Source organism: Perna viridis, chromosome 7 (genome assembly GCF_037379345.1).
Source record: "Perna viridis isolate PV_CMFRI_1.1 ecotype Kerala chromosome 7, ASM3737934v1, whole genome shotgun sequence".
NCBI classification, from domain to species: Eukaryota; Metazoa; Mollusca; class Bivalvia; order Mytilida; family Mytilidae; genus Perna; species Perna viridis.
This window is the reverse complement of record NC_142451.1, coordinates 14,623,222-14,638,063: the sequence shown is the minus strand read 5'-3', so window position 1 is coordinate 14,638,063 and position 14,842 is coordinate 14,623,222. Positions and strand designations below refer to the sequence as shown.

The following is a 14,842-nucleotide window of genomic DNA, read 5'->3' as shown; positions in this document are numbered from 1 at the left end:
GTTCCCTAATTTTTCCGTATTAGTCTATTGATGACCTACTAGTAACTGTCGAAAAAAAGACATTTCTCTTCAGCAATCAAAAAACCCAAATTCTAGTACATTATGCTTTATGTAAGAACTCACATTTTAGGCTGTCTGTATTTAAAAAAAAACAATGGTAACAGTTTTCTGTCTTCTTATGTGCTTTTCGGTTTTTTCCTGAAAGAGTGGTCTATTGCTCAATCTCGATCACCCGCTTTGCTCTATTCGCATTGCTATTCCTCTCTACATGCATCTGTGTGCGGAAATTCCTCATATCACCCGAGTCTTGTGCTTAATGATTTGCCTTGTAGTCCTGCAGTAGCGATCATCCGCATTCCGATTGATTGATTGTTGGCGTTTAATGCCGGAACAGCAATATTTCAACTATATTCAGGCGATGAACATGAAATGATGAGTACATGATGGGACACAAGGATAATAATAGGTTTGACTAACTTTTATTGCCACTGGAAATAGTGAGAGGTGGGATGGGTCGGGCAATTTAGCTTTCTTCGGCGGAGCGAAATGGTTCCTTCTCCGGGGAAATACCACAGCAGGGTCTTTAACATGCGAGGAACATGGCATCTTTCCCAACACAGTGCACCACTATGGTTTGCAGTCAGGTTTTCCGTATTATGGCCTGAAGACGCCAGCATGAAACATGCCAGGGGTACCCCATTCCACAACATTGGGCACACAACCAAGTTGCTCTGTGGACAGAGCGCACTAGCCCCCGACCAAGGTTCTGAGCACTATATAGTCGCCTTTTACGAGAAGCTTAGCACTGCTGCAGGTCTATTCTTTTAACACCCGGACCTGCACTGGGCTAGAACTGAGATAATTTTTCTATACCTGATACCAAGTATGTTAAAAAAAATACCCTTCATTACACAAAGGAAACAATATTTCGCCATAACAATTACACCACTTTTTTAACAACAACTTGAATAAAGAACTGCGCTTTAAGCGCATGATACACTCGTTGCATACTGTCAACTACCCACCTCACCCCCAAGAAAGCAAATAAAAAATGCACAAAAAATTTGGCACTATCATAACAAATGGTCCGTTTTCAACGAATGAATTCCCTTGGCCGTTTCTGCCTTTTTTAAAGAATAAAACTGCATAACACGTTACGTGAAATTTGACTTTTAATTAAATCGGAAGAGAGCTAACTTCAATAGATATGAACAATTCACAAACGTTTCATAAAAGTTTGGGAGAGTGTTTTTGAGATATTGTGCATTAACTAGAAAATCTTTTTTTAGTGAAAAAAAAAATCAACACGGAAACGATAAATCTATAAAAATCGAAATAGATCTGAATAATAAACCAAAATTTCATAAATGTAGGTGAAAATGTTTTTTAGTAATTGTCCGAAAACTTGAAAATTCTCCTTTTTTAAGTATAAAAAAAATCGATCGAATATGGTGAAACATACCGAATACACTAGCGTTAAACCTAAAACATAAATAGCAAATACTTTCAGTTGATTGATTGATTGTTGGTATTTAACGTCCGAGCAGCAATATTTCAGCTATATTCAGGCGATGAACATGAAATGATGTAGTGAAAAATGGGACGGGACACAAGGACAGTGGGGTCGAGAATTTTTGATTGCCACTGGAAATAGGGAGAGGTAATTAAGGTCGGGCAATTTAGCCTCCTGTGGCGGAGCCCTATAGTTCCTACTCCGGGAGAATACCACCCATTATCCTTGTGTCCCATTCCATTTTTCATTTCATCATCCATTTCATGTTCATCGCCTGAATATAGCTAAAATATTGCTGCTCGGGCGCTAAACCCCAACAAACAAACAGTACACATATATAAGATTAACAAACTGATCAATGCGAGCTTAAATTTACATAAAGTACATTACGGAAATGACTTAAAAACAGTTAAAAAAGTAACAAGATTTCAGTACCATAATGGAAATGATTCTCGTTGCATATCACGGTACGATTTGAATTCGGGTGCTTAAACAATCGAACCATTAAAAACTTAATGTAAAAATTAGTCTAAAGTCGCATATCTATTGATGTGTTAATATCTAAAATGTGGACATACTGTATTTTCTCTATCATTATTCGATGCTGAGGAAATTAAACTGCAGTGTATGACAAATGAACAACAAACTTCTAAAAACGACTACCGTATTGATGAAAAAACGACAACTGCATATGTTTGGTACAATCTATGAGAAAAATTATACCGGACTTAGAAAAATGAGAATGGGTGAAATTCTGGAGGAAGTTATAACGGATAGTTCATTAGTCCATGGTTCACTTACATGTTAGCTTAGCTGACTCCCTTTTCTATAGATAACCACAAGAAGAGGCTCCCTTATACCTCATCTGGCAACCCATGCCCTATTTAGTAAATAAGTAAAGGTATCATGCTTTCGTTACCATATTTGACAAAAATGTTCTGCCAAAGAGCAGATATTGATGAATGTGCTAGGTTTAACTGAGTACTTAAGGCACTGTAAAATATTGGGAATCCCTTCAATATGTTTTAGAACCCCTAGAGAAAAATTGGGTAGGGGTGTTATTCAACCGGGTCAGTGGGCATTAGCCCAGTACAAATTTGCTGAAAAAGAACATAAAATGAAGTGAAATCATGGCTATACAACAACATTCAACTCAGGAGACCATATGTAATATATAAACCAACTATCAATGAAATCGAAGTAAGGTATAAAAATTAGCGGGAAATGGCCGCCCATAACAAACTTTTGATTGTTGGGGTTTAACGCCCGAGCAGCAATATTTCAGCTATATTTAGGCGATGAACATGAAATGAAAAATGGGATAGGACACCAGGATAATGGGGTCGACAACATTTAATTGCCACTGGAAATATGGAGAGGTGAATAGGGTCGGACAACTTAGCCTAATGGTTCATACTCCGAGGGAATACCACAAAGACTTATTTAACATGTGTCAATTTCATGTTTATCGTCTGAATATAGCTGAAATATTGCTGCTTGGATTATTTGATTGAACGCCCATGCAGTAATATTTCAGTTATATCCCGGCAATAAACATGAACTGATGATTAAATGAAAAATGGGATGGGACATAAGGTTTATAATATGGTCAAGGAGTTTCGATTGCCATAGGAAATCTTAAAAGTTGGCTAGGATCGGACAATTTAGCCTTCTATAGCGAAATTGAGGCTCCTTCTCCTTTCGAATAATACAGAATGGTTCTTCAACGTGCAAGGAACGTTAAATCTTTGCCAACACGGTGCAACACTATAGTTTTCGGTCAGGTTTTCCGTATTATAGCATGACGCATAGAATTTACCTGGTGTATCCTATTCCACCATCTGGGACACACAACCCAGTTGCTTTGTTGTCAAAGCGCCATAGTTGCCGGCCAACCTTCTGGGCGCTATTTAGTCTTTTACGACAACCTTACCGCTACTGTATGCTTATTCTTTTGACACCGGACCTGCACGGGGCACATAGAGCTCTTAATAATTTTATGTACAGAGAAATTTTAGAATCTACTGCAGAAGAATCCAGATGTGTTCTACCTAAACAAAAACGTCATAAAAAACACCTTAACATAAGTTAATGATTGATTGATTTTACTTTTTAATACCATTTAAAGTTGCCAATTCGGAATGAAAAGTCATCGCGTTTGTCGTATGGTTTGGTCAATATTTTCTCCTTTTGCAGAAATTACATTTCATTCATTGGTATCATCGAAATGGTCAAATTGAACATGTAAGACGGATAAAAAAAAACAAGCATCAGCAATATGTTACTACCTAAGAGATAAAAAATATAAATACTTTATTTCAAGGGAATATATTTAAACATGAAAAATGCCAATTCCTAGAAGATTATAGGTTTTTCCATATAAACCGTCACTACTACAGATGTTCAAAAGTGTTGAAGTTCTGTTGGATGAATTCTGTTTTAAATTTGACAAATAAACGGATATTTTATCTCGCATCCTCTGTCATCCCAGAACCAGTCTGAAAAATGCCGATATACCAAACAGTTTTGCCCACTAGCTCCTGCATTATCGGGCCTGTTAGGTCCCCAATAGTTTAATCTAATAGGGTCTGAATTAATGCTCCAGATCCAGTTACCTTCTGCAATTATATCGTCACCACCAATCCAATAGTACCTATCTTCATCTATTAACAATAAAAAGTATTAGTGATATTTTGAAAATTTCGCCGGAAAATTAAATCTTTTATTGAGAAATTAATACTATTTATCTCAAACAAAAGTTAAGAATAGATATTATACCTATTAATCATTAACAATCATTATACATGAAAACAGTGGTTGTAAAATTTTCTACACGTTCTTGCTTGTCAAAGCTAGCTGATAATAAACAAATTTCAATTGTTACCTTCAAGTAAACTTAGTATGCTAGTGTGATCTAGCGGTTTCTTAACACTTGCCAAATCACCGCCAAACGTCTTACAGTATTCCTGAAAGTCAATTCACAACAAAATTTAACGGTTATTTGGTTAAATAGAAATTGTCATTAAATTGGCAAGACAATATATTACAATTGACACTATAATAAAATCATCCATTTGAAGAAGGATGGTATACTGTTTAAGTGCTTATTTTTCTTATATCAAATAATATGTTGGTCTCGAGGACTAGACTTTAAAGTTTAAATACGTAAGTATGCGTTATAAATCATATAACCTTATCTAATAAAAAAAATATTTGACCTAATGCACACATTGGAGACGAATATAGGCCCAATTCGTGATGCTCACGACCTTTTTTATCTAAGTTTTCTTGTGTATCTGATGTATCATTTGCATAAGGTATCATGCTAACCACGTCGATTTTCAAGTGACTATGCCTTTATATATCAACGTGTACTTTTTGTGAGGCCTTGGGTTATGTGTTATGATTTATGTGGACATTCTGACGTAATAGTAAAGTAATGTGTAATGAGCCTATTTTTGTAGTGGTAATATAATGCATTGCTTTAGAAAATTGAACGTAATGCTCAATTACATTAAATTGCATTTGCTTTACAGTTGAATTTTCCTATTTCTTTTTTTTTGTTCGCTTTCATGCAACTTATTAACCGGATTGTCCTGACCTTTGCTTTACTGTTTTGTTTGTGTGTAAAATATGATTGATTGATTGTTGGGGTTTAACGTCCGAGCAGCAATATTTCAGCTATATTCAGACGATGAACATGAAACGGATGATAAAATGAACATGAAATGATGATGAAATGAAAAACGGGATGGGACACAAGGACAGTAGGGTAAAATATGAAGTGTTTTTTTTTAAGCAATGCTTCTAGTCAAACAGGTCAGAGTAACCAAACAAAATATTACACAAATGTTTTCTTGCAATGCAAAATGAATCGAAAGAGCTTCAGGAAAATTTGAAATGAAGATTTGCACATACATGTAGTATCAAATACATTTTTCATGTGTAAATGTGTAAATCGGTTCCTGTTTAGAATTCCAATATTTTATTTCACAGCCTTGTTTTGTATCTCGAGGATCCAGTATTCTATTGAATTGTTGAGAAATCGAAATACATGTTATTTATTTTAGTATAGTACCGGATACGATGTTCAAACAAAAAATTATTACAACAGAGAGGATACATTGCCAAAACAAAGCTTGCAGTAGACAGAGTACAAGTCACACTCCGCAAAAGGACAGAGTACAGCGGGGCCCGTGCAGGTCCGGGTGTTAAAAGAATAGGCCTGCAGCAGCGCTAAGCTTGTCGTATAAGGCGACTATATAGTGCTCAGAAACCTAGTCGGGGGCTAGGCGCTCTGCCCACAGAGCAACTGGGATGTGTGCCCCAGGTGGTGGAATGGGGTACCCCTGGCGTGTTACATGCTGGGGTTGTCAGGCTATAATACGGAAAACCTGACCACAAACCATAGTGGTGCACCGTGTTGGGAAAGATGCCACGTTCCTCGCACGTTAAAGAACCCTGCTGTGGTATTCGATAGGAGTAGGAACCTTTGCGCTCCGCCACAGGAGGCTAAATTACCCATACCCTCTTTTTCCAGTGACAATCAAAATTTGTCGACCATATTATCCTTGTGTCCCATCCTTTATTTTCGTTTCATGTTCATTTTATCATACATTTCATGTTCATCGTCTGAATATAGCTGAAATATTGCTGCTCGGACGTTAAACCCCAACAAACAAACAAACATTTTACATGTATAAAGCATATGTTCAATCAAACATTATTCAAACAACAATATATGACACAAAGAACAAATTTTGTCATTTTTTAATCATATTTTTAATCATGAACATGAACTATTGCTACATATTTTTTGTCTATAAATAAAGTAAATTGAAAGATTTACAGATGGAACACAACATATTGCATTTCCATGCTTGTTTAGTTTACTTAACCGACCAATTAGACATGATTAGCTATGTAACTTTTAGTGGATGGTATAGAATATTATGCATTAAATCTCGAAAACTGTCGATAAAAGATTATAATGAGCACAGTGAGCAACCCACAGATTTGTGAGCACCAACCTCGACAATAAAGTTCCGCGGACAATAACAAGGAACTGACGCTTATCGGGGCTTATAAAAAGAAAGTAGGTAAGCGTTATTTTTTATCACTGAAAATATACACTCGTCTTAAATGAATTTCTTCAATGTAGACTTAGCCCAGTGCAGGTCCGAATGTTAAAAGAATAGGCCTGCAGCAGCGCTAAGCTTGTCGTATAAGGCGACTATCTAGTGCTCAGAAACCTAGTCGGGGGCTAGGCGCTCTGCCCACAGAGCAACTGGGATGTGTGCCCCAGGTGGTGGAATGGGGTACCCCTGGCGTGTTACATGCTGGGGTTGTCAGGCCATAATACGGAAAACCTGACCGCAAACCATAGTGGTGGACCGTGTTGGGAAAAATGCCATGTTCCTTGCACGTTAAAGAACCCTACCCTGCTGTGGTATTCGATAGGAGTAGGAACCTTTGCGCTCCGCCACAGGAGGCTAAATTGCCCGACCTTACCCATCCACTCTTTTTCCAGTGGCAATCAAAATTTGTCGACCCTATTATCCTTGTGACCCATTCTTTTTTTTTTCATTTCATGTTCATTTTATCATCCATTTCATGTTCATTGTCTGAATATAGCTGAAATATTCTTGCTCGGACGTTAAACCCCAACAATCAATGGAGACTTACGAACTTTGTTTTAAATAAAGTTTTCGAAAAGCTTCATGTATTTACGCATCTTTCTGTGCAGTTCTACAGTTCCACCGCCTGTTTATAACCTTACACTCATTGAAAAATATAGCTCTGACCGTATTATCAAGTTGTTTTTATATGATACGAAATGCAAATTTCTATATTTGTTTTTTGGTTTTTTTTTTTATCACAGATGTGTTAACTATTCCGACTATTTTTGGAATTTATACAAATTATTAATCGAACCCGGGAGAAAACCACAGTAGGGTTCTTTAACGTGCGAGGAACGTGGCATCTTTCCATCACGGTGCACCACTATGGTTTGCGGTCAGGTTTTCCGTATTATAGCCTGACAACCCCAGCATGTAACACGCCAGAGGTACCCCATTCCACCACCTGGGGCACACATCCCAGTTGCTCTGTGTGCAGAGCGCCCTAGACCCGGCTAGGGTTCTGAGCACTATTTAGTCGCCTTTTACAACAAGCTTAGCGCTGCTGCAGGCCTATTCTTTTAACACCCGGACCTGCACGGGGCACCTGAAATAATTGTAACACAATCGTATCATAAACACATCTATGTTTTTGGCATCAAATGATGACTCTTGACCTTCACGATGGTAATGCAATAAAAAATAGATTTGGCCAATTTCGAAGCGGTGTAAATGTACTGCTAAAAGCGCACCAGAAATGAAGAGTTTAGAATGATTGTGCTATGATGGAAAAAAAATTTCATTCGATTATCACAGAATTGTCATTACGAATCAATTTAAAAAAAACAAAATTTAAAAAGTACAAATTATGCTATATCGATCTAAGAGTAATCAAGGGAACCAACCTTCTAGCGGAAATCAAACGAAAGTAATCCAGGGACAAAGTCCAAACATGGACAACAGACATACATAACAAAGAAGATTAAGTAACTGGATTAATACATACAAAGTAACAAAAGCAAATGAGCAACTCGGACTCCATTAACAACTGAGAGCATGGACAAGGTGCACCGGTAGGGAAGCGTCCTCTGCTTTTCTAGAAACACCCGTCGAGTTGCTCATAAAAAGTCAAGGCCGGGGTAGACGAAAAAGGTTTGTTTGTTAGTTTGTTGGGGTTTAACGTCCGAGCAGCAATATTTCAGCTATATTCAGACAATGAACATGAAATGGATGATATAATGAACATGAAATGATAAAGGATGTATCACAAGAATAATAGGTTCGACAAATTTTGATTGCCACTGGAAAAGGGGGGGATGGGTAAGATCGGGCAATTTAGCCTCCTGTGGCGGAGCGCAAAGGTTCCTACTCCTATCGAATACCACAGCAGGGTTCTTTAACGTGCGAGGAATGTGGCATCTTTCCCAACACGGTGCACCTCTATGGTTTGCGGTCAGGTTTTCCGTATTATAGCCTGACAACCCCAGCATGTAACACGCCAGGGGTACCCCATTCCAACACCTGGGGCACACATCCCAGTTGCTCTGTGGGCAGAGCGCCCTAGCCCCTGGCTAGGTTTCTTAGCACTATTTAGTCGCCTTATTCGACAAGCTTAGCGCTGCTGCAGGCCTATTCTTTTATCACCCGGACCTGCACGGGGGAGAGACGAAAAAGGAAAGGAAAACTATGACACGATGAACAAATCCGTTTTCATGGTGCAGATGGATGCACCATAACAATCCACGAGTTCATGATGGCGACCATAAACTTCTGTAGTGATGACTTCAATCTCGTAGTAATATATCCCTGTTCCAGAAGCCTAACTGTAGGAGTCCTAGCGCGATACAAAAAGTCTGCGTAGTTACAGCAGGCTCTGGTACAACGTATGAGTTGTGATATGAAAACTCCATAAGCAGGTGCTGATGGGATGTTGCCACAGACGAAATTGTATGCAAAGCGTCCGGTTGAAATTTCAAAATATATCTCCATGACGCTCACTAAAATATGGGGGACATGAGGCTCATTATATATTCTTTGTCACGCAATAGGTATAGGCGAATGAAAATACCAGATGTAACCATATCCAATGTATTAAACTGTTCATCCGAAATTTCAAAATATATCTCCATTACGCTAAGATATGACGGACATGAGGATCAATATATATTTTGCACTTGCCACGCAATAGGTATAACAACAGATAAAGATGCAAGTTGTTAACATATCCAATCAAACTATTCATCGGACATAGTAGATTGTATATGATTGTATTTATGATAGCATATTTCCATATTTTGTGGTAAGTGGTTTTACTTTACTTAATTTTTAGCCTACTTACTCTCGCCTTCATAAAAGTCCTCCCCTCCTTTACAAGAACTTTATTCCTATGAAAATAAATTTGTACTAATTACAATAAATCACATTATCCAGTTGTTATTTCGTCATTCAATCTTGCAGTGATGATTGCTTCTGTTTGTTGGGGTTTAACGTCCGAGCAGCAATATTTCAGCTATACTCAGACGATGAACATGAAATTGGTGACAAAATGAACATGAAATGATGATGAAATGAAAAAAGGATGGGACACAAGGACAATGGGGTCGACAAAGTTTGATTGCCACTGGAAATAGGGGAAGGTGGGTAGGGTCGGGCAATTTAGCCTCCTGTGGCGGAGCCCTATGGTTCCTACTCCGGGAGAATACCACAGTAGGGTTCTTTAACGTGCGAGGAACGTGGCGTCTTTACCAACACGGTGCACCACTATGGTTTGCGGTCAGGTTTTCCGTATTATAGCCTGACAACCCCAGCATGTAACACGCCAGGGGTACCCCATTCCACCACCTGGGGCACACATCCCGGTTCCTCTGTGGGCAGAGCGCCCTAGCCCCCGGCTAGGGTTCAGAGCACTATTTAGTCGCCTTTTACGACAAGCTTAGCGCTGCTGTAGGCCTATTCTTTTCACACCCGGACCTGTACGGGGCGCAGTGATGATTGCAAAAAGGCAAGAATGGATCACCATTTCGAAGAATCTTAAATTCCCCTCACTTCTAATGCGGAGATCTGCTCTGCTGATATTCCGTTTTGTATATTATTTTAATTAATTTACTTTGATGCGCAATTTGGTCTTCGTCAATTGTCAATTTTGATATCCCGCATGATTTTTATTCATGGTTGCTCCATGGTTTGTATCCTTTTCTGTGTAATCAAGGGGAACCAAGATTCTAGCAGAAATCAAAGGAAAGTATCCCAGAGACAAAGACAAGACATGGTATACAGAAACACAGAACAAAGAATCTAAAATAACCAAAACAATATATACAAAGTAACAAAAACAAACGAGTATTCGGACTCCACTAAAAATTGGGAGCATGGACCAGGTGCACCGACAAGTTAGCGTTCTATGCTTGTCTAGAAAAGCCACCGACGAAAGAGGAAAGGAAAACTATGACACGATAAGCAAATCAGTTTTATGGTTCTGATTGATACACCATAACGATTCACGAATTAATGACGACGACCATAAATTTTCTGTAGTGATGACTTCAATTTAATTTTGTGGCAACAGAAGCCTAATTGTAGCACAACTAGCGCGATAGAAAACGTCTGCATGGTTACGACAAGCTCTGGCATAAAGTATGAGCTGTGATATGAAATCTCCATACGCAGGTGCTTAAGTGATGTTGCAACAGATGAAAGGGAAGCTGACAATACGGAATGAAAAGTCATCGCGTTTGTCGTAGTAGATATGAGGCCGACTTCACAGTTTCTGAACTATCCTTTCTCTCAAGTTCTTTGGGGTAGATGCGATGTATCAAATCCCCAAAACTAGGATTGTTTGACGATAAAAACGTCATCTATATTACGGAAACAAACTGAGATTAAAATATGTTCCTTTTTCTGGATCAGATTAGCTGTTTGTTTGTTTGTTGGGGTTTAACGCTCTAGCAGCAATATTTCAGCTATATTCAGGCGATGAACATGAAGTGGATGATAAAATGAACATGAAATGATGATGAAATGAAAAAAGGGATGGTACACAAGGATAATGGGGTCGACAAATTTTGATTGCCACTGGAAATAGGGAGAGGTGGGTAGGGTCAGGCAATTTAGCCTCCTGTGGCGGAGCCCTATGGTTCCTACTCCGGGAGAATACCACAGTAGGGATCTTTAACGTGCGAGGAACGTGGTATCTTTCCCAACACGGTGCATCACTATGGTTTGCGGTCAGGTTTTCCGTATTATAGCCTGACAACCTCAGCATGTAACACACCAGGGGTACCCCATTCCACCTCCTGAGGCACACAACCCAGTTGCTCTGTGGGCAGAGCGCCCTAGCCCCCGGCTAAACACATTCATAGATCTTCTGAAATTAAAATGACACAACTAAATGGTAAATGTCAAGTAGATTTTTTTGTAAACTTACCCTGGTTTATATAGAAAATCAGAATCTGAAGAAGGTTCCGTATCGAAAAAGCAAATACTTTCCTTGAAATAGCAACTGTTTGTTTCATTATTGTAACTGGCAGCACAACAATTACTATGGTGACACTGTAGGGCACAATCCGCAATAGATTCTGCTTTAACAACAACAAATGGTTGTGTAATTATTTTGAAATTGTTTTTGACCTTCATCTGTTTAATGCTCGTCGTATCAACGTTAAATATCAAATTACAAAAAATGTGAATTGCTAAAAATATAAAATACATCGTTTCAAGTTATGATAAGCATAGAATATGACTTATTGCTCTTATTTCCATTAAACTGAATTTATAGCAAACCGAAAAAGTATTAAATAAAACCTATATTTCCAGTACAATAAAGGTTCGGAATAACTCTTCCGAATAAGATTTTCAAAGCCAGTATTTTAATATTAGTTGGGCTGAATTATGCAAAAATCGACGTTGGTATTTAATTTCAATGATTATTCCATCTACAACTACCTTTTTGAAGGCTTTATTTGAAAAAAACACGGTAAAAAGTATACGACTGTGTAAATTGTTCAGTTTTCCTTGAAATAGACCTAGAATAGCAATCAAAATATAATACATTAAATGCAGTTACTCCGTACATGTAATGAAAGATAATTTCAATGAAAACACAAAGGAGACGCATTAGAAAAGTTCAGTATGACTGCGTTTAAAAGGCCTTTTAAATTAATTCCCTAAGTGATGTTAATTTCTAGGAAGTGCGATGTAGAGACCGACAAAAGAATAATCTCTATAAACACGCTCAATAATATATGTGTTTCCATGTCTTCAACTAAAGTACAAACGACCCTGCCTTGAAGTTGTGCCAACTTGCAGAAAATTAGTGGACCAGATTTGCATACGTCACTGAAAACCAACCAAAATTACAACATCATAAACAATTAGTGTAATATTACCAACCCCAGTAGAAATCCCTACGTAATAGTCAAACTTAAGGAATTACATAGAACAAGTGTCCATTTCAAAGCAAAAAACGGAAAGTTGGAAATAATTGCAATAAACCTGACTTGAATTTCTGTGAGTTGATCAGATTATATAGCGCGCTTAATTTCCCGTTTACAGTTACGGACCAGAATATTATATTGGATTATTATATAGATAGCAGTGTTTTATGGAATGTTCCTAGTGTAATAAATTTCGATACTTTACACTGTGAAATATATCAAGTAATTTCACTCGCGCTTTCTCCCGCCAAAACGTCACAACTTTGATATCAATCCGCAAATCACAGAATTCATACTGAAAATATCGATAAATTATGAAGAAAATCTCTATAATAGGATAATCAATTGGTTATCGTGAATAACCAAAATATTATAACTCGTGCCGAGAACGCATGAGGATTTAACTCGTGCGCGGATTAAGTTCCGCACACTCGTTAAATCTAGGCGTTTTTCGGCATTCATAATAATATGGTTATTCACTTTTTCCAATTAATTATCCCATCAATACCAAAAGGCCCAACAATATTGCCATAGTCGAGACAGCACAGAAATTAAAACGATTTAAAAGCCATCATCTACCACTTTTTGTCGGGAACAGAATATTTCTCAAATATCAGGATATCGGAAATCATTTGAACCAAAAACGTGTTTTATCAAGGATATGATACTATTGACCCATTGCACATCTACGATTTTGATGATAAATGTTTATTTATTTTAGTGAGGAAATGATTGTGTCAAATTACGTGTCAAAAAGTGAGATTCTCACTTTCCATTTTCTAATTTTCACGTCGCAATTACACATAATCAATAATTGTTGAATGATCTTTCAGACTTAAATCAATTTATTATCTTATAAGCGATCATTGTAAAGATAAAATGAACATGACAATCATATACTTAGTTAATTCATCATATTTCTTTGTCTATTAAAAGCAAAAGTATTAGTGATATATGTGCTTTGAAACTTTTGCCGGAATTTTTTTTAATTCCATACCGTTTATTTCAAACAAAGGTAAAGAACAGATATCTTGCCTGTAAATCAATAACATGATTGATTGATTGTTAGGGTTTAACGCCCGAGTAGCATTGTTTCAGCTATATTCAGACGATGAACATGAAATGGATGATAAAATGAACATGAAATGATGATGAAATGAAAAATGGATGGGACACAAGGACAATGGGGTCGACAAATTTTGATTGCCACTGGAAATAGGGAGAGGTGGGTAGGGTCGGGCAATTTAGCCTGCTGTGGGGGAGCGCAAAGATTCCTACTCCTATCGAATACCATAACAGGGTTCTTTAACGTGCGAGGAACGCGACGTCTTTCCCAACACGGTGCCCCACTATGGTTTGCGGTCAGGTTTTCCGTATTATAGCCTGACAACCCCAGCATGTAACACGCCAGGGGTACCCCATTCTACCACCTGGGGCGCACATCCCAGTTGTGGACAGAGCGCCTAGCTCTCGGCTAGGTTTCTGAGCACTATTTAGTCGCCTTTACAAGCTTAGCGCTGCTGCAGGCCTATTCTTTTGACACCCGGACCTGCACGGGGCATTGTCATTACAATAAAACTGTCTACAGTGTTCTAGCTAATAATGAAGTCTGTCATTTTTTTAGCGTTTTGCCGAAATATTGATGTAGCAGGTACCAGTATGATTCTTATCTTGAGAATTTTTATATTAATGCAAGACCATTGTGTATTGTTTAAATTGACATACATTTTCTTCTAACCAAAAGAAGAGAAAAATCGTCAAATCTGGACGTTATATATTTTTTTCTAAAATGATGTGTTTGTTTGCTCGTTACTGTTTTCTGCATTTGAATGTATTTTTGTATTATTAAGTGTTTGCTGTAGCAGCTGGATCGTAGAGGAAAGGCTACAGATAACCAAAGACACCAACCGTCAAAAGTGCGGAAATCTGATAAAAGTAACTACTTACGGCCGAGTATATACACAAATCGTTTGAATGTGCTATGTATCAGCCACTATCCTTTTCTTATTAATTTATTTTCAGTAGTCTTCTTTACTGATATGGGTATTTCGAGTGCAGGAAACAGCAAATTATTACTATATATGTGTGTGTGTGGGGGGGGGGGGAGTCAATGATTGGTTCAGTGGTTGCCACAATGGAAGAAGTGACTGACATATGGACTCCTTATAATCACCAAAGCTCAAAAGTATTCAAGAAAAAGGTACTCGAAGAAAACTTACTAAATGCAAATTTCAGTCGACGACCTAACCTCGTCACGTAGAATGTGTCATATAAACTTT

The 14,842-nt window shown here is 37.9% G+C and overlaps 1 protein-coding gene across 1 annotated transcript; it reads right to left on the bottom strand.

The window, feature by feature from the left end:
- Positions 1-896: 896 nt before the first annotated feature.
- Positions 897-11,940, bottom strand: LOC148611477 (salivary C-type lectin 2-like). Its single transcript, XM_088592074.1, has 4 exons — positions 11,555-11,940; positions 9,470-9,515; positions 4,398-4,479; positions 897-4,176 (listed from the first exon to the last, which is right to left on the bottom strand). Exons 1-4 carry the CDS (start codon positions 11,836-11,838, stop codon positions 3,953-3,955), a joined length of 636 nt encoding a protein of 211 aa, XP_088448200.1. The 5' UTR covers positions 11,839-11,940; the 3' UTR covers positions 897-3,952.
- Positions 11,941-14,842: the final 2,902 nt, after the last annotated feature.